Source organism: Triturus cristatus, chromosome 11, assembly GCF_964204655.1.
Source record: "Triturus cristatus chromosome 11, aTriCri1.1, whole genome shotgun sequence".
Classification (NCBI taxonomy): Eukaryota; Metazoa; Chordata; class Amphibia; order Caudata; family Salamandridae; genus Triturus; species Triturus cristatus.
In genome coordinates, this window is record NC_140594.1 from 1,110,223,453 (window position 1) to 1,110,248,262 (window position 24,810).

The 24,810-nt window shown below is 41.9% G+C and overlaps 1 protein-coding gene across 1 annotated transcript in view; it reads right to left on the reverse strand.

The window, feature by feature from the left end:
- Positions 1-24,810, reverse strand: part of VWA5B2 (von Willebrand factor A domain containing 5B2) — a 334,472-nt gene that overhangs the window by 63,149 nt on the left and 246,513 nt on the right. Inside the window, exons 12-14 of the mRNA XM_085635592.1 lie at positions 24,197-24,382; positions 19,101-19,308; positions 890-1,218 (exon numbers count right to left, since the gene is read on the reverse strand). Of these exons, the coding sequence (XP_085491718.1) occupies positions 890-1,218; positions 19,101-19,308; positions 24,197-24,382 (723 nt within the window). The remainder of the gene's footprint in view (positions 1-889; positions 1,219-19,100; positions 19,309-24,196; positions 24,383-24,810) is intronic.

The window sequence follows — 24,810 nt, forward strand, 5'->3', positions numbered from 1 at the left end:
CTAGTACTGGCCCCCAATCTCAGGACACCCGAGGTTCATCAATGCAGATGTCCTTAAAAGCCTTCTTTTGTTGAAAGTGGAAGGAAACAGCCACAAAACATTGAATGTGTTTTTGGGTAAAAATGAAGATAAAAAGAATGAGGTGCTGTCAGGCAATGTAAGCACATCTGAGGATTTTAGGCACCTTGCATGCACACCACTTCTACACACTTTTTTTGCCGTTTTTTATATGGCACAAACAGTTGCAGTTTTTTATACAGCACTTTGTATGAGCACCAGACTACATTATTCAATGTCAGATTCACTTTTCCATGTGTGTTATTAGGCACAAGGAGATAACGTGATATTCCCAGAATCGCAGAATGTTGAGCCAGCGCCGCAACTCGAACCTAGATCCATCGTTTCAAAGTTGGCAGCTCTGGCTATTAGGCCACATCCCCGCCCCGATTCTGTATATCTAACCAGAGGACATATGTTGATGCATTTCACTGCACGTGGCCTAAAGCTCACATACATGTCCTCCACCTTGTGATTCCTGTGCCCCATTTAGAGGTGGTGGAATCGATTACTTTCCCCCAGATGTACCTCAGCCTTCCCTACTGGTGGAAACCCTAGAGCCGTCAGGCTGTCTGCTGTCCGCCATGGGACCGTCAGGTCAAAGAGGTTGCAAACTTATTTCGGAGAGGATCATAGCCTTGCAAAGCTGTAATAACATCACAATTGAGACGTAATGTCACAGAGCCTGGTGGTAGAACCACCAGACAGTGTGTAAGTCAGGTCAAAGAACGGAATTGCAACTATTGTATAGACAAAGAAAGAGAACACTACTGGTAGTAGCTCCAGCCCGCCGGCATTTGGCGCACATTGAGTCACCAGCACAGCGCCTTACCTTGTTACTCGTAGCTTCGTTCCGTGATAGAGGCGAGGACTTCGACAGAGACTCCCACAGGGAAACACTCTTCTGCCCCTGTTGCGACACGACTTCCGGTAACTGTGTGAGAGGGTTGTTCTCCGAGGCCACCTCTCGAGAACTGGCCGACTCGCTGCTGGTGGAGCCGTGGATCAGGCTGTGGCTACGCTCACTGCTCATAAAGTCATGGGCCAGGCCATGGCTGCGCTCGGTACTCACCGAGCAATGGGTGAGCATGTACTGTTCTTGAATGTATGAAGCCTGGTATATTCGCCTCCTGATGTCGCTGCTGGGCAGAGCCGAGCCCCCTGTTGGATGGAGAGAGATAAAGATGTATCGTAAGATATGCACAATACCTGTAGAGGTCAACAGTCTCACAACAAGAAAGGTTCATGAGTCACAGTCAATTAACTGGTGGCCATCCACTGGCGTTATATTTATAATTCACCGGTAGTGTGCTGGTGGTGCAATGGAAGTGTGGTGGTGATTGAATGGCAAAATATTTATGTATTTGTCAGTATCACTTTGGAGTTTCATACAGTGCTAAAAGTAGACCTGCACTCCATTCATAGTGATAAATAGTACTCAGATTGTCTCCAGAGTGAGGAAGGTGAGTTAGTCGAAGCCAGTTGAAATAGTTCAGAAAATGCAGATATCTGTGTACCATGCTTGTTCGATGTGATAAATTAATCATTTGATCAAGCAGAAGTAACGGAAAAAGTTATAATAAACTTAGGTAGCACATTGTTGACAAAGACAATGCCCAATCCAAAAGATTTTTTTGAATTTCAGACCTCTCGCCAAAGCTCTGGGCTTTGCTCTAAGAGACTTACCTGTTCTAGAGGATGTGGAATCTGGGGTCTCTCCAGGTAGAGGCACGAGGTATCTCTTGCCGACCTTAGAGATCAGTTGTTAACGAGGGAAGCATCCTTTTTGGTAATCTCAGACCTATCAGCTGCCTGCGATGCTGTAGATCCCTTTTGTTCTAATTGAAGGTTGCCCAAGTATTTGGTTATAAATAGATGATCTTCAAATAAGTTTATATCTTTTCATGAGGACAGAGGAGTGTTTTTAGAATCCAGTGAGTCTAATATTTGTGCTTATGATTGTGGAGTCCTGCATGGTTATCCACACTCACCACATTGGCTGAACATCTACGTGAAACCAAGACAGGATATTATCAATCAGAAAGGTGGTGGGTTTTTCACAATCCTGCAGAAGATTGACAATTATTTTCAGTGTAACAGGGAAGTAGGGTAAAGACTTGTTTACACCATAAAGGAAATGATGGACACAGCTAGGTGGCCCTTAATAGCAACAACACAGAGTTCATGTTGGTGGCCTTCAAGAAAGTAATCTCTTGACTGTAGATAGAGCAAAAAAAGTAATTTTAGATTACTGAATTGCCGTCCTGACTTAAGTTAAAACACATGGGGTAAACCTTGATCTTGTCATATCAAAGGAATTGCAAGCAAATGTAAAGACAAAAACTGTAATTACTATATTAAATTTCTACAAGATTAAACAATTTTGTAGGGCAATTCCACCTACCCTTGCCTTAAATCCTTAATGCATATTGGAAATCCTGAAGGGTATCAGAACGGGGGAAAGGTTATCCTGTGAAAAATAAAATGGTGGGCCTTGCTGTCTTCAGCACAGGGACACTGGGGGATACGCTGCAAGTTTTTGACTTTGTATTGGGTTCTCCCCCAACATCTTGGTCCCAGACAGATGAAAACTCACTCTGGAAATAAATGAGATGAGGTGTGCCAGACAAAAGTGGAAATGGAGAATGTATGGATATAAAGATGGCACGGAAACCTGTACGAAATCACAAGGAGGATAAAGTAAACTATTTTCCAGGACCCAAAATGAGTTTTAAATCAAGCAAATTCAAGAGGTGGACAATGAAACAAGGACCCTATTCAAATTGTTCAAAAAGCTCATTAGTACAAAAGGCAATCAAACAGGCAGAATTCTTGCGTCACCTGTTATGGCACATCATGTCATCCCCCTCTTTAATAAAAGAGATATGTGACCGAGTCGATGGGGAAGGTGGAATACCCAATAGGGAAATAAACCAGTCTTCACCTTTCCTCATGTCCACCCTTGCCATACTTATGAAAACCCTGACCATCAGTAAGCTCACTTAGGGCAGATATAGTTTAAAATTAATTGATCAATATGACATATACGGAGGCAGTTTGTAAATGCACCACTGTTGAAAAAGAATACCTTGACTCATAAAGAACTGTTAAAATCTATATTCACTCTACAGATAGTAGGCAACCTTCTGAAAGTAGTAGTGTGTCAACGGTTGGACAGCTGAATTCCCTGGGGTCTTACTAACCGTTCACTCTTTTTTTACATTGATTCACATCTGTTAATTGATACAATCTGAAGAGGTCATCTGGATTCCTCATGTGTGCAAATAATACTCAGAGTTGGAACTGCAAAGAGGGTGCAGAGATTGGTGCATCAGTTTCTAATGTACTTAAATGGGTGGATGAGGCATTCCAGGTTGGCCCTTAATGTGAAAAAGGCTAATGCCCAAATTCAGAGGTGAATAGTAAAGAGACATCTGCCAAAAAAGGCACATGTCCTGTCAGCCATATCGTGCAAAAAATATTGTGACTACTAAAAAATAGAGTGAAACAGAATATCTAAGGTAAGAATATCGTTTTTTTGGGTGTATGATATCATTTTAACAATGTTGTTGTATTTATTTTAATAATTTAATAGAGTTTTAATAATTATTGTTTTTTGTTAATTTAATATATATTAGTATATTACTTTCAGGTGTTAGTATTGTTAAAATAATTGTTGTTCATTTATTAAAATATACTTTGTAATATAAAATCTGTAATTTTCTTTTAAATATAATTATTAAATTATAATGTAATAATGGATGGTGGGTTTGTATGGGAATGGGGTGGCAATTTCTTTAAATTTTAATTCTCTTTAATGTGATGTAATTTTTTAATGGTAATTTTTTATTGTTAATTCAATATTTAATTGGTTACTAGGTATGTAAATTGTTTAATTGTTATTTTATTTAAGAGTAATTTGTTAATTTTAATTTATATTTTAGTTTTTTAAATTATGTTAGTAATTTATATTTTAGTGGCAGCTTGTTTGGTTTGTAGAAGAACAGGGTGAGAAGTAAAACAAATTCTAAATATTTTCATTTATAAGTCAATTACATTTTATAATGTAATTTAAATATGTAATTGATTATTAATATTTTAAATTATTTAATTATGTAATGTTATTTTATTTATTTAGGTTTAATTTGTAAGTTATCATATATTTTCTACTTTTGTTAGCAATTTATCATTTAGTAGCAGGTTGCGGAGCTGATAGTGGAATAAAATGGGAAGTTATTAGTATTATATTTTTTTTAATTCAATGTTGAACTCACTTTTTTAATTGACAATAATGTATATGTTTCATTATTTATTTTTCATGTAACTTATTTGTTTTATTTAGATTATTTGTTAATTTATTACTAAACTCTTTAACAAAGATATTTGCTAAATGTATTTTTAATTTAAAGAAAAAATATTTATATAAATATTGTTTATTCAAGTACTTTTATATATTATTTTCAGTAGTTTTATGGGTCTTTTAGGTGTAGGGTGGGAAGTGAATTACATTTTTATTTTTTGTATATTTGTAAGTTAATAATGTACCCATTTTTATATAAAATATGATTTAAACATGTATTGTTGTTAGGTATTTTAATGTTTTCTAGAAAATAATTATGAGTTAGGAATGGGTATGTAAATCTTCAGAAGTTCAACACATTGCCTACTGTTATTAGACTGGAGTAGGAATAGTAAATTTATCTCCTCCAAAGTACAACACTTTCCCAACTGTTGCTTAGAATGGAGTGAGAATAGTAAATCTAACCCTTCCGAAGTCCAACAGTTTGCCTACTATTGCATTAATTGGAGAGGGAATAGTAAATCTAACCACTCTGAAGACCAACAGTTTTCCTAATGCTGGTTAGAGCCGATTTATATTATTTTTTACATTATTGTTTAATTATTTTTTTATGTTTTAATATTTTGTTTTTTGAAATGTTTAAATAATTTTTAGTTTCAACATTAGTTTTTATATTTCATACATTATTATTATAATTTTCATATATAATTTTACATTGTTTTTGTTTATCTTCATATTATTTTTTTACAATTTTGGAATTGGTAAACTATAATGTTTTTATAAAAAAAGAAATATATTTGTCTATATGATTTGTATATTTCTTGTAAAGTATTAAATAAAATTATATTTCATGTGTTTAAGTTAATATTTAAATAAGGTTATATGTGGTCGATAGAAGCCCGGAGCAGCAACATTCCAATGTTTGTTCATAGATGTTGCTGTGAACAAAAGGCCTCACGGAGCCCGAGGGGATTTCAACTCCCTCGAGCTCCGTGAGGATTTTGTTTTTACAAATTAGAACATTCTGTCATCTAGGGGTGGAATGTTCTAATAGCCTTCGAGCCTTCTGTAGAAGGTTCTAGGCCATTAATGACCCCCACCCTTGTTAAAGGCCTTCGCCTTCGGCTCGGGCCTCTAATACTGGAGCAGGCTTTTAATGGCCTGTATAGGCTGCTACAGCAGGCTATAAGGCTATATTTGGACATAGGATTGTTGGGAGCTCATTGACGACAATGGAGTAGCTCCGGGGTTATAATGGCTGGTCTAAGCTCAGAGCTCGAAACTTCCAATGTTTGTCTTCATGTTTATCTCTTTTTAATTTAGAACATTCTATCCTTAGTGGTCAATACCGGTTGTTAAAGGCCCTCTCCCTCTCTACACCTTGGGCTCAGGGCCTTTAACAACCGGTATAGCCCTCGGCAGCAGACTGTAAGGCAATATTAAGTTCAAATGTTGGGCTAAAACTCTCTTGCCTGCAAGTAAGCAGAATGCCTGACAGAGGGCCCTATTCCTGGCTGATCCCTTCCATAACCACTTTCCGTGGTGATCCTGTCTTACCCCAATTTACAACTTCCAGTGCGGATGGATATTAAGTAACACACCAGAGTGAATGTGAGTAGCTATTTTTTAAGATTGCATTGTGACAGCTACATTTCCCATCCTTGCTGTGTTTCCAGTTTCTCCCTGTTTCTCTTTACCTGTGTTGTGGCTGTGGTTCCTGGACATATCTCCATCAGCTTTCTGAGCCACATCTTGTGTGCCTTTCTCTCCCTCACGGTACAGTTCTTTCTGTGTCTGCATTACCTTGCTCTGTCTCCTTTGCCTTGCTCTGTCTCCTCTGCTTTGCTGTGTCTCATATGCCTTAGCCTACTGAGCTTTCTTTGTTGCCTGGCATCTTGCTGTATTTCTTGTGCCTTGCTTGTCTTCTGTGCAACATAGGTTGTAGTTACTTATATTGCCTCCTGTGTCTGGCTTTGTCTCTAGCGTACTGCTGTGCCTCTGTTTCCTTCCTGTGCCTCCAGTGTCATGCTGTGTCTTTGGTGCTTGGCTGTATATGTCTTCAGTCCCTTGTTTTGTATCCAATCCTCACTGATTTCTCTAGTACTTTCATGTGTCTCTTCTGCCTACCTGTTCTGCTGTGAGGTCCGTGCCTTGTTCTTTCAGTGTGTATTGCTGTGTCACCTGAACCTTGCAACTCTATACCATAAATACATGGTGCACAATTTACCATTTCTGTGTTTCTGTCTCTGTCCTTTTTTAACTGCTTAGTACGTGCTTGCACACCAGTTCCTGCACAGCATGGACTTTGCAGGGGTTGTAACGAGATAGTGCATTAATATGTGGTGTCGGATGGTCTGTGAGTGATACCAGTCCCAGACATTCATCCATCGGCCTTTCTTTGGCTAAATGCCTCTTTTTTTACCTCTTCATCTTTGCTGTCCCCAAAGTCTTGCTTCCCACCAACAGCAATGATTATTTCACTGAAAGCTTCCGACTTTAAAAGCTGAGGTCAGGATAATGTATTGATTGACTGGGTGGACTGATCGATGAATTGATTCATTGACAGACTGAAAGAGTGGATGATCGACTCAGCAGTTAGAATGGCCACTCTACAAATGTGATTGCCTTCTTGATTTAACGACCTTCATGGAGTCCTGGACCGTAAATCTATGTCTGGTGTCTGTTAGAGTCAAAACTTAGGGATGCAGAAAAGCAGGTCAAATTATGTTACCACTCCTTCTGGTGAATACCAATGAATTGCAGAGCACAGATGGAAAGGTGCAACACAAACAAGGTAGTTACCATGTCTCCCTCATGCCCTTAGCATGAGCAACAACAGATAATATGTGGATCTGATGCCACAAAGGGGATATATATCATAAGAAGTCAACATTGTAGTAGACCTAAGATCTTGTGAAGTCTGCGGAAGTCAGTCAAAGTGTTTCCCACTGGTTAGCAGTGTCCATAGGGCTCCAAGGTGTCTGGAACTGTGGTGCCTACCGTCTAAATGCTACAATAGTGCAAGGAGTTGAATCATGTCCACCAAAGCTACTCCGACCTTCTATTTTGTTTTGTGCACTGCTCTCTTAACTAGTTTATCTTGTCCTATATTCAAAAACAGGCTGGAGCTTTTATAAATATACCTCCGACTGGACATTGTGTTTACTGAGTTTAATCCATCCAATACAGCACCACAAGTTCTAAACTCTCTTCCACCTCGACTGATCAACTGCCTGTCTTAGGTGAGCAAAATGTGTAACATGGAGTAAATAGTACCTGAAGCCACTGGCCACCAGTGGTAAATAACAATTCACTGCCAACACAATGCTGATTCATAATCACTGACTACCCAATGACCCATAGACAAGAGCTCACATTGATGCTTAGAATTGACCCCATCTTTGATCGAATTGTTAAGTTTATTTATTATGATTTCTCCAATTTTCAGTGCGGATCGTTAGTGTTAATTTGATAATATTTTCTTAGTATTTTATATCATCCTTTACCTGGATAGTAATTTATTTATCTCTTAAGTATAATGGATACATAACAAAGAGCCAAAGTTACTTGAAGGAGACACTTGTCTTTGAATAGATGAATTAGGGTGTTAACGTTCCTCATCTTTGCATCCAAACTTACCCCATCTTTTAGTATTTCTCTCGTTCTTTCTTTAGTTTCTGGGTATCCAGCACACATGCTGTGTTCTGCTGTCTTCTTCGATTGTGGAATAGAGATGGTCCCAGAGCATATATAGAGATTGAGAAAGATCAACACAACAAATATTGCAACAATTTTAAGGCAGAACCATAGTGTTATTTAATCACACTAGGAACAGGCACATAAATGCATAACGTAAATCACACTATTTACAAAAGTGCAGGGTGCCACGGGGAAGGGGAAGGAGTGAAGAATTGGGTAGGGTAGTAGGATAAGTGACATAGACAAGTTCATAGCAATGGTACAAATCAATTGTTGGGCACCTTAGTGTCGTGCCAAATATTCAAGAGTCATTCATTGACAAAATTAAATATATTGCCAGAAAGCCATATACAAGTGAAAGTTCACAGTGCTCAACGCACTATTGAGGGTACTGGCATGATGGGATGTCGACGTTTCGACCCCTCTTCAAAGGTAGGTAGATTAAATCCTTACAGGTGGGGTCTTCCTCAGGACAAAGAGGATGGTGAGCCGGGGAAGGTAGGCACCTATGCAAAGATATGGGTGGGAGTTAAAAAAGGGGGATAATGCCAAGCGAAAATTCAACTGTAGGACTGGATAAGGATATGACTGCCATAATTACCAGAAAAAAAGAGGGCATCAAGTCAGTGACAGCTTGGCATCTGGGCACAGAAGGCTCCAAAGTTGGGTGGGAGTGAAGGTCACCTAAAAATTAATTTAGAAGCGACAGTAAGGTCAACAGTGCAGTTGACTTGAAAAGTGGGAGGTGGGTGATGACTCCAAATAAATCTAAACTCACGTGTATTGTTTTAACAAAAAAGGGAGGATCAGATTACTCCATCAAAAACACACCGCTGTGAAATCGGTATGCGGGGTGAGACGAATCACCGAGGAAACAGCCTCTAAAAACAAATGGAGAGAGCGCTCTTTTAATGAGAGAAACGATTAGTGGTCCTAACCTAGAGAAATACAGAGCAAACAGGACCATGTAACCCACATTATCATCCGTGTACTAGGATGTCAGAAAGCGCGACTAACAGACATTATCATCCGTGTACTAGGATGTCAGAAAGCGCGACTAACAAATCCAGTAAATAGAAAAAACTAAAAAAATGTATAATTAATGAGTCAATCCAGCAAGAAAAGCTTATACCCAAAGAGTAAAAAGGAGGGCGATTAATCGTGTTGTACACGAGGACTTAGTAACCGGACTGAAATTTGACTAGAGGCAAATACGGGTGAAAAACCATGACAGTAATGAATAAGGCAAAAAAATAACTGTTAGGAAAAAGGGGGACTGAACATATGGACAAGGACAAAAATCCTAGGTCAAATTAGCCAAAGTACCTTCCAAAAGGTTCCCTTACCTAGAGACGGCGTACAAGTCTGAACTCGCTCGACTCTGACGGCTAACTGAGGACGCGGAGCGGCTCCCAGATAAGGAGAACGCTGGAACCGCGTGACGTTAGACCGGGTGCAGCAGCAGGATGCTGCCAACAACGGGAGAATAGAAGAAAGACCATTTGAGTAGTTCAATTGCGTGGTTGGAAGATCGAATGTGGGTAAATAAAATCCCGGACACAATAAGTAAAATAAATAGAATAGTGTCAGATTAAATGTGTACATGAATATCGTTCAATATAATGCAAGACTAAAAGGGCCTCGTCGGGGCCCGGGGGATCAAACTGATCGACGGATTGGGGTTGAAATGGTAAAACATGCACGTAGGGGATCACGCAAAAGTAATGAGAAAGGATCTCATTGATTCACAAACGTGTGTGCACGTTAGGATTGCACAACTACACAAAATAAAGAGCGTGCAGTAAAACTCGTGATCAATTAAGTAAACACATAGATACAGTGACTGTTATACAATGAATGCAAAGATTTGAAACGTCTCAAGATTGTAAAATGACACATTAAACCGGCACAGCATATTAATAAAAAAGGGAACAATGGTTGTTAAAACAGACATATGAGCTCATATCAGTCAACATTTCCAGATGAGGATGCAAGAAAAATAATTACATTGGAAAAAAAAAAAAAAAGACGTCAAATGGTCATGACAATACATGTGAATGGATAAAAGCTTGCTGGATATGACAAAGTATGGTACCAATGGGAAAGGAACAATCAAAAAATGCATGTGCATAATACGTACAATGGTCATAAATGTCTCTTGGTCAACATCATACAGTGTCTCAAAAATAACGTTAACCACAGGTTAGATAATGGGCTGGGGAGAGCAGAGCAAAATGAACCTTGTTCATGAGCTACCGAGGGTAGCTAATTGGGCATTACTCGGGTCTTGTTCGTTCAAACCAGTTAGGATAGTGTCAAAGCGTATCATCATTTTTGACTCTCTAATGAGCAGGATAGAGGATATATTACCTCCCCGAGGTCCCAGTTCTGTCTTTTCCAAGACAATCCATTTCATTTCATCGGGGTGGTGTCCCAGTTGGTGATAGTGATCAACTAAGGGTGCACCTGTTACATTGCATCTTATTCGACTTTGGTGTTGAAGAATTCTGGCCTTGACTTTCTGCTGTGTCTGGCCAATATATAGTCGGTCACATGGACAAAGGATCCCATAGATGACGTTGCTAGAATTGCAATTAGTATGTGATTGTAATGTAATGGTCTGATGCTTGTATTCAAATTTCTTTAATTGCATAGTTGTGGGGCATGCTTTACACGACCCGCACTTGAAGTGACCTATGATTGGTGGTAAACTCCAGAGTGACCGAATCGTTGGTTCAACCGGGTCCTCAAGGAAGGAATGCACCACATGGTCCTTGATGCTCATTGCTTTCTTAAAAGAATGCATCGGTGGATCAGGTTGGTCAATCTCCGTGGATATAATGTTCCAGTGTTTATTGATGATCTTTTTCACTGCATTACTGCGAGTGGAGAATGTTGTAACACATATCATATTGTTATTTTGACGTGATGTATTGGGATGTTTGGGAGAGAGCAGAGTGTCCCGTGGGTTGTACCAGGCCCTCTTCCGGGCCCTCTTAACCAGGCGTTTTGGGTAACCTCTTAGTATTAACCTGGCTGTTAGGTTCTCAGACTCTGTAGTGTAGTCCGTTCGTTTCGTGCAGTTCCTGCGGATCCGCAGAAACTGTCCCACTGGGAGATTGTCGCGCAGGCCGCGCGGGTGGTGGCTACTGTATCTCAGTAGAGAATTTCTTTCCGTTGGCTTCCTATATAGGGTAGTAAGAAGTTTATCATCTTCGTAGAAGATTTTTAAATCGAGGAAGGGTATCTCCTGTGTGCTGGACTGCATGGTGAACTGAATATTAGGGTCGCACTGGTTTAGCCATTGGTGGAACAAATTGAGTTGGATAGTCTCACCATTCCAAATCATCAATATATCGTCAATATATCTCTTCCACGTGTTGACATGTGCCAAAAATGGGTTGTTGGTGAGGACGAACCGCTTCTCAAAGTTATCCATATATAGGATCGCTAGATCTGGAGCGAAGGCAGCCCCCATCGCGACTCCTTTCGTTTGTACATAGTACTTTCCTTGGAAGTAAAAGAAATTCTTTTTCATAGCGATGGTCAAGAGAGCTATGATAAAATCTGTAGGTACCCTTGTTGGTGCTGGTCTTAGATCCAAAACTTCCCGCATAACTGCCAGTGCAGGCTCCTGCGGAATGCTGGTGTATAGTGAGACTATGTCACAGGTGACAAGTATCTGCTCACATGGGTTGAAAGGTTGTTGGTCAATCATTGCAATAACTTGCATGGTATCTCGAAGGTATGTTTCTGTTTGTTCTGCCAATGGTTTCAAGAAAATGTCTATGTACTTGCATAGAGGTTCCAAAAGTGATCCGCAGCCAGATACTATAGGGCGACCTGGTGGATGTAGGATATCCTTATGTATCTTTGGTAGCGTATAGATGGTAGGTAGTCGTGGATGTTGTTGATTCAGATAGTCGTATTCCAATTTACTTAGAAAACCACAGTTTAAAGCGTCCAGAGTTATTAAATGGATTTCATCCATCAGGTCCTTCGTTGGATCAGACCTCAACAGAGAGTAACTGACACCGTCTTGTAATTGCCGTAGAATCTCCGATTTGTATGCAATCGTATCTTGCACCACTATAGCACCGCCCTTATCGGCAGACTTGATCACAATATCTTTGTTATTTCGGAGGGTTTGGAGAGCCGCTTTCTCAGACTTACTGGTATTCGGTATGGTGTGTTTGTATGTTGAAAGTAAAGTGCCAACATCGTTCAGAACCATGCTCTCGTAGGCCAAGATCCTGCTACTCATAGCATTGGCAGGTGGAAAAAACTTCGATGGAGGCCTTAATCCAGTGACCGACTTGGGTAGACTGTCTTCCTTGTTTTTAAAAAAATACCTGAGACGGATCTTACGAAAAAACCCTTGGAGTTCAGTTTTAAGGTTGAATGCGTTCGGATGGGCAGTTGGGACGAAGGACAGGCCCTTGCAAAGTACAGCCTGTTCGTCAGCGTTGAGATTATATGCAGAGATATTGACCACCGGACTGTCACTGGGCTCTACCATCTGTAGACTTTTCCACTGTTTGTTACCCAGGTCCCAGTGATTATTGGGTTTGCCCTTAGTTCTAACGCTTTAATGAGCAGGTGCACACCTGCGAGGTTTTCTTTGTGAATTCTTCCTCCTTCTATAAAATGGTGGAGAGTGAAACCCTCTCCTATACCGAGGAATACATCCACCAGCTGCTACAGGACCCCAGGAATCTCTTTCTGTCATCCGATACACCCAATATTGATTTCACACTCAATGACAAAATAGCTAAACTCGAACGCTTGGAAAAGAAATTAATTCGTACAAAACTTCATGGTCATCTACTTACCAAATATCTACAGGCGAATATAATACCAGTTGGGCTACAGATAAGAAATGAACCTGCTATCTTTGTAGATCTACCAAAATTCAAAGAAGGTTTTAGTTTCATTGCTAACAATGCTTCGCGACATTGGATGGTTCTCGGAGTAGAAACTGCGGCCGAACAGGTTCAGGCCTTGACCAGAGAAATAGCCGCTCTCAAACAAGAAATTGCAGGGGATTCAACCTTGACCAACGCTAAAAGTGCTCTTGAGAATCTCACAAAATCACTTAAAGACTTTGAAACCACTACGCAGAACAAAAAATTAGATAAACTCTCCAAGGACATCAGGTTTTATGAGAAAAAGAACACATATCCTTATCTCAACGAAGACTATTACAAACAGGATACCTCTGGCCGCTTCACTGGCAGAGGACGAGGGGCTTTCAGAGGAAGAAGGAATTACACCACTTTTTCCGATTCTACGGTTAGTTCTGACAGTGATCCAGAGGCTCCTGGCCCCAGTTACGACTACAACTACAGAGACAACTGGTACCCCCCCCAAGGTTATTTCCCTTTTTTAGGGGAAGGCCAATGGAGACCACCGCGAGGACGAGGTGGCAACTGGCCAAGAGGGCCTCCGAGAGGCCAGCAGAACCCACCGAGCGCCAATTGGGACAGAGGCCGAGGGACAACCCCGAAACAAGTTCGATTCCAGCAAGAGAACCACGGAGAGATATCGACGAGGCGCAAAGTCTACAGATGGTAGAGCCCAGTGACAGTCCGGTGGTCAATATCTCTGCATATAATCTCAACGCTGACGAACAGGCTGTACTTTGCAAGGGCCTGTCCTTCGTCCCAACTGCCCATCCGAACGCATTCAACCTTAAAACTGAACTCCAAGGGTTTTTTCGTAAGATCCGTCTCAGGTATTTTTTTAAAAACAAGGAAGACAGTCTACCCAAGTCGGTCACTGGATTAAGGCCTCCATCGAAGTTTTTTCCACCTGCCAATGCTATGAGTAGCAGGATCTTGGCCTACGAGAGCATGGTTCTGAACGATGTTGGCACTTTACTTTCAACATACAAACACACCATACCGAATACCAGTAAGTCTGAGAAAGCGGCTCTCCAAACCCTCCGAAATAACAAAGATATTGTGATCAAGTCTGCCGATAAGGGCGGTGCTATAGTGGTGCAAGATACGATTGCATACAAATCGGAGATTCTACGGCAATTACAAGACGGTGTCAGTTACTCTCTGTTGAGGTCTGATCCAACGAAGGACCTGATGGATGAAATCCATTTAATAACTCTGGACGCTTTAAACTGTGGTTTTCTAAGTAAATTGGAATACGACTATCTGAATCAACAACATCCACGACTACCTACCATCTATACGCTACCAAAGATACATAAGGATATCCTACATCCACCAGGTCGCCCTATAGTATCTGGCTGCGGATCACTTTTGGAACCTCTATGCAAGTACATAGACATTTTCTTGAAACCATTGGCAGAACAAACAGAAACATACCTTCGAGATACCATGCAAGTTATTGCAATGATTGACCAACAACCTTTCAACCCATGTGAGCAGATACTTGTCACCTGTGACATAGTCTCACTATACACCAGCATTCCGCAGGAGCCTGCACTGGCAGTTATGCGGGAAGTTTTGGATCTAAGACCAGCACCAACAAGGGTACCTACAGATTTTATCATAGCTCTCTTGACCATCGCTATGAAAAAGAATTTCTTTTACTTCCAAGGAAAGTACTATGTACAAACGAAAGGAGTCGCGATGGGGGCTGCCTTCGCTCCAGATCTAGCGATCCTATATATGGATAACTTTGAGAAGCGGTTCGTCCTCACCAACAACCCATTTTTGGCACATGTCAACACGTGGAAGAGATATATTGACGATATATTGATGATTTGGAATGGTGAGACTATCCAACTCAATTTGTTCCACCAATGGCTAAACCAGTGCGACCCTAATATTCAGTTCACCATGCAGTCCAGCACACAGGAGATACCCTTCCTCGATTTAAAAATCTTCTACGAAGATGATAAACTTCTTACTACCCTATATAGGAAGCCAACGGAAAGAAATTCTCTACTGAGATACAGTAGCCACCACCCGCGCGGCCTGCGCGACAATCTCCCAGTGGGACAGTTTCTGCGGATCCGCAGGAACTGCACGAAACGAACGGACTACACTACAGAGTCTGAGAACCTAACAGCCAGGTTAATACTAAGAGGTTACCCAAAACGCCTGGTTAAGAGGGCCCGGAAGAGGGCCTGGTACAACCCACGGGACACTCTGCTCTCTCCCAAACATCCCAATACATCACGTCAAAATAACAATATGATATGTGTTACAACATTCTCCACTCGCAGTAATGCAGTGAAAAAGATCATCAATAAACACTGGAACATTATATCCACGGAGATTGACCAACCTGATCCACCGATGCATTCTTTTAAGAAAGCAATGAGCATCAAGGACCATGTGGTGCATTCCTTCCTTGAGGACCCGGTTGAACCAACGATTCGGTCACTCTGGAGTTTACCACCAATCATAGGTCACTTCAAGTGCGGGTCGTGTAAAGCATGCCCCACAACTATGCAATTAAAGAAATTTGAATACAAGCATCAGACCATTACATTACAATCACATACTAATTGCAATTCTAGCAACGTCATCTATGGGATCCTTTGTCCATGTGACCGACTATATATTGGCCAGACACAGCAGAAAGTCAAGGCCAGAATTCTTCAACACCAAAGTCGAATAAGATGCAATGTAACAGGTGCACCCTTAGTTGATCACTATCACCAACTGGGACACCACCCCGATGAAATGAAATGGATTGTCTTGGAAAAGACAGAACTGGGACCTCGGGGAGGTAATATATCCTCTATCCTGCTCATTAGAGAGTCAAAAATGATGATACGCTTTGACACTATCCTAACTGGTTTGAACGAACAAGACCCGAGTAATGCCCAATTAGCTACCCTCGGTAGCTCATGAACAAGGTTCATTTTGCTCTGCTCTCCCCAGCCCATTATCTAACCTGTGGTTAACGTTATTTCTGAGACACTGTATGATGTTGACCAAGAGACATTTATGACCATTGTACGTATTATGCACATGCATTTTTTGATTGTTCCTTTCCCATTGGTACCATACTTTGTCATATCCAGCAAGCTTTTATCCATTCACATGTATTGTCATGACCATTTGACGTCTTTTTTTTTTTTTTTCCAATGTAATTATTTTTCTTGCATCCTCATCTGGAAATGTTGACTGATATGAGCTCATATGTCTGTTTTAACAACCATTGTTCCCTTTTTTATTAATATGCTGTGCCGGTTTAATGTGTCATTTTACAATCTTGAGACGTTTCAAATCTTTGCATTCATTGTATAACAGTCACTGTATCTATGTGTTTACTTAATTGATCACGAGTTTTACTGCACGCTCTTTATTTTGTGTAGTTGTGCAATCCTAACGTGCACACACGTTTGTGAATCAATGAGATCCTTTCTCATTACTTTTGCGTGATCCCCTACGTGCATGTTTTACCATTTCAACCCCAATCCGTCGATCAGTTTGATCCCCCGGGCCCCGACGAGGCCCTTTTAGTCTTGCATTATATTGAACGATATTCATGTACACATTTAATCTGACACTATTCTATTTATTTTACTTATTGTGTCCGGGATTTTATTTACCCACATTCGATCTTCCAACCACGCAATTGAACTACTCAAATGGTCTTTCTTCTATTCTCCCGTTGTTGGCAGCATCCTGCTGCTGCACCCGGTCTAACGTCACGCGGTTCCAGCGTTCTCCTTATCTGGGAGCCGCTCCGCGTCCTCAGTTAGCCGTCAGAGTCGAGCGAGTTCAGACTTGTACGCCGTCTCTAGGTAAGGGAACCTTTTGGAAGGTACTTTGGCTAATTTGACCTAGGATTTTTGTCCTTGTCCATATGTTCAGTCCCCCTTTTTCCTAACAGTTATTTTTTTGCCTTATTCATTACTGTCATGGTTTTTCACCCGTATTTGCCTCTAGTCAAATTTCAGTCCGGTTACTAAGTCCTCGTGTACAACACGATTAATCGCCCTCCTTTTTACTCTTTGGGTATAAGCTTTTCTTGCTGGATTGACTCTCATTAATTATACATTTTTTTAGTTTTTTCTATTTACTGGATTTGTTAGTCGCGCTTTCTGACATCCTAGTACACGGATGATAATGTCTGTTAGTCGCGCTTTCTGACATCCTAGTACACGGATGATAATGTGGGTTACCTGGTCCTGTTTGCTCTGTATTTCTCTAGGTTAGGACCACTAATCGTTTCTCTCATTAAAAGAGCGCTCTCTCCATTTGTTTTTAGAGGCTGTTTCCTCGGTGATTCGTCTCACCCCGCATACCGATTTCACAGCGGTGTGTTTTTGATGGAGTAATCTGATCCTCCCTTTTTTGTTAAAACAATACACGTGAGTTTAGATTTATTTGGAGTCATCACCCACCTCCCACTTTTCAAGTCAACTGCACTGTTGACCTTACTGTCGCTTCTAAATTAATTTTTAGGTGACCTTCACTCCCACCCAACTTTGGAGCCTTCTGTGCCCAGATGCCAAGCTGTCACTGACTTGATGCCCTCTTTTTTTCTGGTAATTATGGCAGTCATATCCTTATCCAGTCCTACAGTTGAATTTTCGCTTGGCATTATCCCCCTTTTTTAACTCCCACCCATATCTTTGCATAGGTGCCTACCTTCCCCGGCTCACCATCCTCTTTGTCCTGAGGAAGACCCCACCTGTAAGGATTTAATCTACCTACCTTTGAAGAGGGGTCGAAACGTCGACATCCCATCATGCCAGTACCCTCAATAGTGCGTTGAGCACTGTGAACTTTCACTTGTATATGGCTTTCTGGCAATATATTTAATTTTGTCAATGAATGACTCTTGAATATTTGGCACGACACTAAGGTGCCCAACAATTGATTTGTACCAATGCTATGAACTTGTCTATGTCACTTATCCTACTACCCTACCCAATTCTTCACTCCTTCCCCTTCCCCGTGGCACCCTGCACTTTTGTAAATAGTGTGATTTACGTTATGCATTTATGTGCCTGTTCCTAGTGTGATTAAATAACACTATGGTTCTGCCTTAAAATTGTTGCAATATTTGTTGTGTTGATCTTTCTCAATCTCTATATATGCTCTGGGACCATCTCTATTCCACTGTTTGTTACCCAGGTCCCAGTGATTATTGGGTTTGCCCTTAGTTCTAACGTCTTCTTCGATTGAGCACTGCGGGCGCCCACGGGGAGTTTGAGTCTGAGACTGACGCGCATTGAGAACTTTGCTGGATGAATTCAGGACACAGTTGCTTCTTTCCTTATAGGTAGCTTGTGAATTTATTGATAACTGCAGGACGTTGGTCATCTGGGTTTTTTCCTATACATTGCATTGACACATGTTCATGTCTGGGTCAGGTTGCTACAATTCTGTCCTGATGATGACCCCATTAAATGACATCAAGGGGTCGAAACTACAACTTTTCACTCTTAATCATATTTGCATTTAATGTCGAACATTAAGAAAATTAACTCATTTATTTTGTGTGGGTTCTACTTTGTAATTGATGTCCTGATGGTTAAGAAATTTCTTTGTAATGCGACACTGTATTGTTTTTCTGCTCTCACAATGATCACTTATTTTCACTCACACTTTGCCGTTATGTGTAGCACCTTTCCATGCATTTGAATTGTCATTCTACTTATGTAATGTACACAACAATTACATTTGTAATCTTTCAGACCTGCAGCACATTCATTGTGACAGCAGGGCCATTGAGGAGGATATCCCCTGCGAGCGTATCAAGTGTTTTGAAGTTTCGGTCCTCTCTAATCTTGCATGACCTTCATCACACCAAACTTTTTCTGTCTATCTGTGACTGACCCTACCCCTGCATGTCTACTACATAAACACCTACTTGCCTGCTCGCTGTGCTCAGCACCTCCTTGCATTGTATTTATATCCAAATTTCATCATCTTTCCATCCCTTTAGTCGCTCTTCCTTCCCCCACCCCTTTGCTCCCCAGATTTGTCTTTATCCCCACTCCTCAGTGTTTCCAATCCCTGTGGCTCCGCATACCTTTCATTGCTCTACCCACCTGCTCTTCTCTCTCCCCTGGTCCTCTCCATCCCAGTGCACTCACCCTTGTCCAAGTCTTCGCTGCCCGCAGCAGAGAACTCCAAGGAGATCTCCCTAGAAATGTCCTGGAGAGCCTTCTCAATGTCTTGGCTGTCTCCGGTTGGATCCATCAAGGAAACTTCAGGAGCTCCAGAGGTGAAAGTATCTTCCTGAGACTGGAACACCGAGCTGATGGAGCCACGAGAGACGGTCTTACAACCTTTTGCCCGCCCCTGAAAAACAGTTATGGCCATGAATTCGAGAGTGAGACAACAACATGTAAAGGACACAAGGAAAAAAGGAGTGGCCATATTTTTTCACCAACCCTCCTTCATGCAAAATTCCATGTCAAGTAGACTGTGGTACTAGTGAGGGTTTCAGAAAACTGGTCTTTTGTAACGAGTTGGAGTCTCTGGTGTGGTGGTTTAGAAAATAATCTTCTTAGAAATCTGTTCTCTTCCCTGGACTTGAGGCTAAAAGCACAATTTTGACTAGGAAATTGTTTTGTTTACTCATGCAGGTGTATGTTTGCAGAATATTAAGGCCTTGATTATGAGTCTGGCAGTCTACAGACCGCCAGACTCGCGGGGCGTAGCGTTTGTGGTCTTCCGACTGCCGTATTACGACTAGGGCGGCCGGACCGCCATTCTCTGGTGGTGTTGAGGCAGTCAGGAGGCAGTAATATGCGGCGGTCCCGCCAAGCATATTACAAGTTTCCTCTCCGCCACTGTTATCATGGCGGCTCCACCACCATGAAAACAGTGGCGGAGAGGAAAGAAGGGGGCCCTATAGGGCTCCCTGGTGCCTCACTTCCTCTGCATGCACACAGGGAGGCCCAACATATGCCCCCCTGTGTACATGCACACCAGTTCCTGCACGGCATGGACTTCACAGTCCATGCCGTGCAGGAACTATTTTTGGCGATGCCCATTTTCAGGGAACATTGGGAACGTGAAAAACAAAGCCTACCAGACAGGACAAAACTCCTAATCTGGTCATTGGGCTGACCAAGGCTTTGGCGGTGCGGCAGCGGGCCGCAATGCCTAAATCATGATCCGGCCCTAAATCAGTGCACTTACCAATACATTAAAAAGCACACCAAATCCGAAGTTAATACTTCAAAGGTTGCTTGCAATCTTCACACGTGCACTCAGAATTCCTTATTCAATGTCCAATGTCATTGGTGGTTCTTGGTATCAAGTTTCGCATTGCTTACACACCTCTCTATGATTATTAGATCAATGCCCATTATTCGTGGCCTCGCCTGCCCATATCAACCATCAAAACCGTCTACACAACTCCAAGATGATTGTTTAGTGTACTCGGCAGAGTCTGATGGACTCATCTTTGACTAGTCTTCAAAATAGATTTGTGGTCAAATAATATCAGAGACTAAGGTCCTGATTTAGACGAGCGTGATATTGGAAAATTGAGTGATTTCAAGAGGAAACGTTAAATCCTTAAGAAGAAACAACTGGTGAAATGTCCTAAACAACAGTGGTAGGAAGGAGAGTGCCTCGTCCTTATAATCTGTGGTCATCAGAGCGCTTGCCTGCTGACGTGGGGCACGCGCATCCTGGCTGCAACATCAAAAAGATCTCCATCAACTTTGACTCAGAAATCAGCATGTGGACACAGATCAATCTACAGAGGAGATCTCCCTATCATGAACCATAGGGAAAATTAACTTTATTATAAATTACTGAACATATTTTTTATGTCAAATATACATGTAAATTAATGTTATCTATTTTTCTTAAATCCAGAACAAAACAGAAAAAATGCTACAGCATTTTTAACTAATTTTGAACTAAGGGGTCGATTTAGATATCGATGGGAGGCCCATTTCTCCACCAGGGCAAGAAAGTAAATTGCTCCATCGCCCTGACGAAGATGCTGCCCACTGAATTTTGAAATGACCGTCAAGCTGGAGGTAATTTCTAAAGCTTTGGCAGTAGTCACGGTCACGGCGGTACTTTCACTGCTTTTTGGCAGTTTGATTCAGGGCTCCTTCAACATATTTGAGCCTTTTACCAAACTGTCTTTTTTTATTTTCAAATCGAAAATCCCAAAGTGGGATATTCTGTTTGAGAATAAAAAAGATAATGCCCCCTTCACAATGGGAGTCACCTCCATTGGCAAGGAGGGCATTTTTTGTTTTTTACTGTCCCTCCAGGGTCTACCTGACGATGATGGACAGTAAAAAAATTGGCGGTATGTCTGCACCGCCTAATTTTGCAAACGGACAAATAATAAATTCCCTGATGTCCCTTACTCTGTCAGGCCATCTGAGAAGTTTGGCTCTGATGGTGATGAGTAGTTACCGCTGTGGCCAAACCTATACGGCACCCTTAGTGAAATCGGGTGGATGGACTACTGTGTTGGTGGGGAGGGAACACCATCACTGTTGTGCTGGAGTTCCCTGTCCAACAACATCTAAGGGGTTGATTATGATCCAGTTCGGACAGCCGTTTCGATTCGGTTTCTCCGGAATGAATCGGCTGCTGGAATCTCTCTTTGGGGGACCATCGCAGGACCCCCTTCACCCAGGGCACTCCGAATCGAGCCTGTGGGGGTACCCATAGGTCCCCCCTTCCCATGCTTGCACCGTGTGGCAGGCACCATGGGTTGCCTACCACAGGATGCAAGGTTTTCCCCATCCACCTCTTACTTCAATGGGAGCCTGTATTCTCGTTCAGAACACAGCTACTATTGAAGTCAATGGGAGTCGGTTGAATCGTATCCGGATACATCCAAATCGCTCGGTTGGACTCACCCGATCCAAGTCGTCCAGAAAGCATTCCGGGACTGATTCAGTAGGAATGCTTTCCATACGAGATCGTAATCGGCCCCTTAATCTGGCTCTAAATATTCAATCAATTAAAATATATTACATTTAAATTATTTTTCTGAAGTTAAATTAAAAAATAAACTTCCACCTAAAGTTTTATTATGCATTAATAGTTATAAAAAAATATGTTTAGAATTAATTAAACATTATTGAATTCTATTTTAATTACAAATGATTACAATTTAATGTTACATTTTATAAATTCAAATAGGAATATTAAATTATGTCATAATAAATAAATATATTTGTTTTTATATATGTTATGAATTAAATTGAATTTATTTATATTTTTAGCTATTTTAAATAATGTATTTTAATATAACAATATTTCCTATGAGATTTCATTTTAAGCCCCTACTTCCATTATTTTCTATGGGGGAGTGTTACAGTATAATTAGTTGACCATGTTTGGTGCTGGTCTTACTACTCTTTTTTTTTTTGGCAGTAGTAACTTACACTCTTAAATTTTGCTCCACCCCCTTTTCCAGTGGATGGATATGTGGAAGTCCACACTTTTGTCTAGGTACTGCAAGGATAGCTTGTATCGAAGATAAGCTCCTATCCCTAAATGGTGCAACAGTACAGCTCATGATGCTCTGATGTTGGATGGTCTGTAAGGAAGGGATTCTCCTTTTTGAGGGGGTGTAATGAGATTGCAAATTAAGATCTGGTGTTGGATGGTGTGTGAGTGAGGGAAGGTCCTTTTCTGTGGGGTGTAACAAGACAGTACTTTAAGTTCTGGAGTTGGACGGTCTGGGAAGCTCCTAGCCCTAAATGGCGCAACAGCACAGTTCATGATGTTCTGATGTAGGATGATCTGTAAACAAGGGATGCTCCTTTTCTGAGGGGGTGTCACAAGATAGCGCATTAGGATCTGTTGTTGAATTGTCTGTGAGTGACGGAAGGTCCTTATCTGCCGGGTGCAATGAGATAGCACACTAAAATCCGGTGCTGGATCGTCTGTGAGTAAGGGAAGGCCCTTGTCTGAGGGGTGTAACAAGACAGTGCATTAAGAAATGGAGTTGGATGTTCTGTGAGTGAGTGAAGGCCTGTGTCTGCGGGGTGTAACAAGACGGTGCTTTAAGATATGGAGTTGGATGGTCTGTGAGCTAGGGAAAGACCTTGTCTGAGGGTTGTAACAAGACAGTGCTTTAAGATCTGGATTTGGATGGTCTGTGGGTGAGGGAAGGTCTGAGGGGTGTAATGAGATAGCGCATTAAACTCTGGCGTTAGATGGTCTGTGAGTGAGTGAAGGCCTGTGTCTGCGGGGTGTAACAAGACGGTGCTTTAAGATCTGGAGTTGGATGGTCTGTAAGCTAGGGAAAGTCCTTGTCTGAGGGGTGTAACAAGACAGTGCTTTAAGATCAGGAGTTGGATGTCTGTGGGTGAGGGAAGGTCTGAGGGGTGTAATGAGATAGCGCATTAAACTCTGGTGTTAGATGGTCTGTGAGTGAGTGAAGGCCTGTGTCTGCGGGGTGTAACAAGACAGTGCTTTAAGATCTGGAGTTGGATGGTCTGTGAGCGATGGAAGCTCTCTATCTGTGGTGTGTAACAGAGCATAGTGCATTAAGCTCTGGTGTTAGTTGTTCTGTGAGTGAGGGATTCTTCCTGCCAGATGAGTGTGACAGGGCAATATTAAAGCTGTGCCGCTGGACGGTCCATGAAAGAAGGTCCACGCGGAGGCGCGTGACCAGACACTGCGTTTGGCTCCTGTGCTTCATGGCCCTGCTGAGAGGCATTCCTTGCCCGAGAGCTGTGGCTGTCGTCCATCACTGCTCAGTGCACTCAGCTCTGGGGTTGGATCATCGTTGAGCGGGTGAGACTCCCTGCCTGACGGATGTGGCGAATCACCGCAGAAGACTTAGGTTGTGGGGTGACTAGGTCAGTCGAAAGCCTCCCTGCCCCTGTGGTGTACAGACCAGACCTTTCAGTGTGCCATTGTGATGATGTGTTAGTGACAGACACTACCTGCATCTATGGAGACCCAAGACATTGCATCAGGTAATGGCTCTGGAAAGCTTGCTTTTGAGCGAATGTCTCTACTCTTTAGATGCACAGACAAGGGTCTCTGGGGATAGTTTGTTAGTGAGAGAGGCTCCCTGCCTGGGGGGTGAAGGCACAGTGCAGTAGTATCTGGTTATGCTGGGAGCTGGAGTGTTTGGGTAGAGACTCACTCCGCCTGTGCAAGAACATTTGTAGTAACAGACAGATCTCTTTCTGACTAAACATACAACACACTGACAATAATAGGATAATATTGCATCCCTCACCGCTGCATTCTTGCCCCGGAAGCTGGCGATGTGGTACAGCGTGCAGTAGCTGATCAGGCGGTCTCCCGGATACAAGGGAGATATTTCATTGGGCGACAGCAAAGCCTCCATGGTGTCAGGAACGTACCAGTCAATGGTGATGTCACTCACCGCTGGCTCCAGAGCCTTCTTCAGGGACTTTATCAACTAGAGGGAGCAATGAACAAAGAGAGGGTGGTGAGCTCGGCCAATCAGCACTCACCTTATTGTAAGCATGGCCATGTCACATAAAACCTCACGGACAACACAAAGCACAGCTGACCTTGCCCTCAGCTCTTAACATGTATGTAATGTTTCAACAGGTGAAAGACAGTTCAAATCTTTAGTGTGAGCTGCATACGTGCTATTTTGCTCACTCTCTTGAGAGAATAGCTCCTGGCTTGCCGTTAGCGACTTTTCACCATAATCGTAAAGATAGTGGAAGCCACAGTGTAACAAAACACCTTTTTTCCCATGATGACATCACAGGAACTTTGATCTCATTTACATAACAAAATGTGACACCACCCTCAATGAATGTGAATAAAAACTGTACACCTAGAGTAACGTTATTATATAACTTAAAATTAGTACAG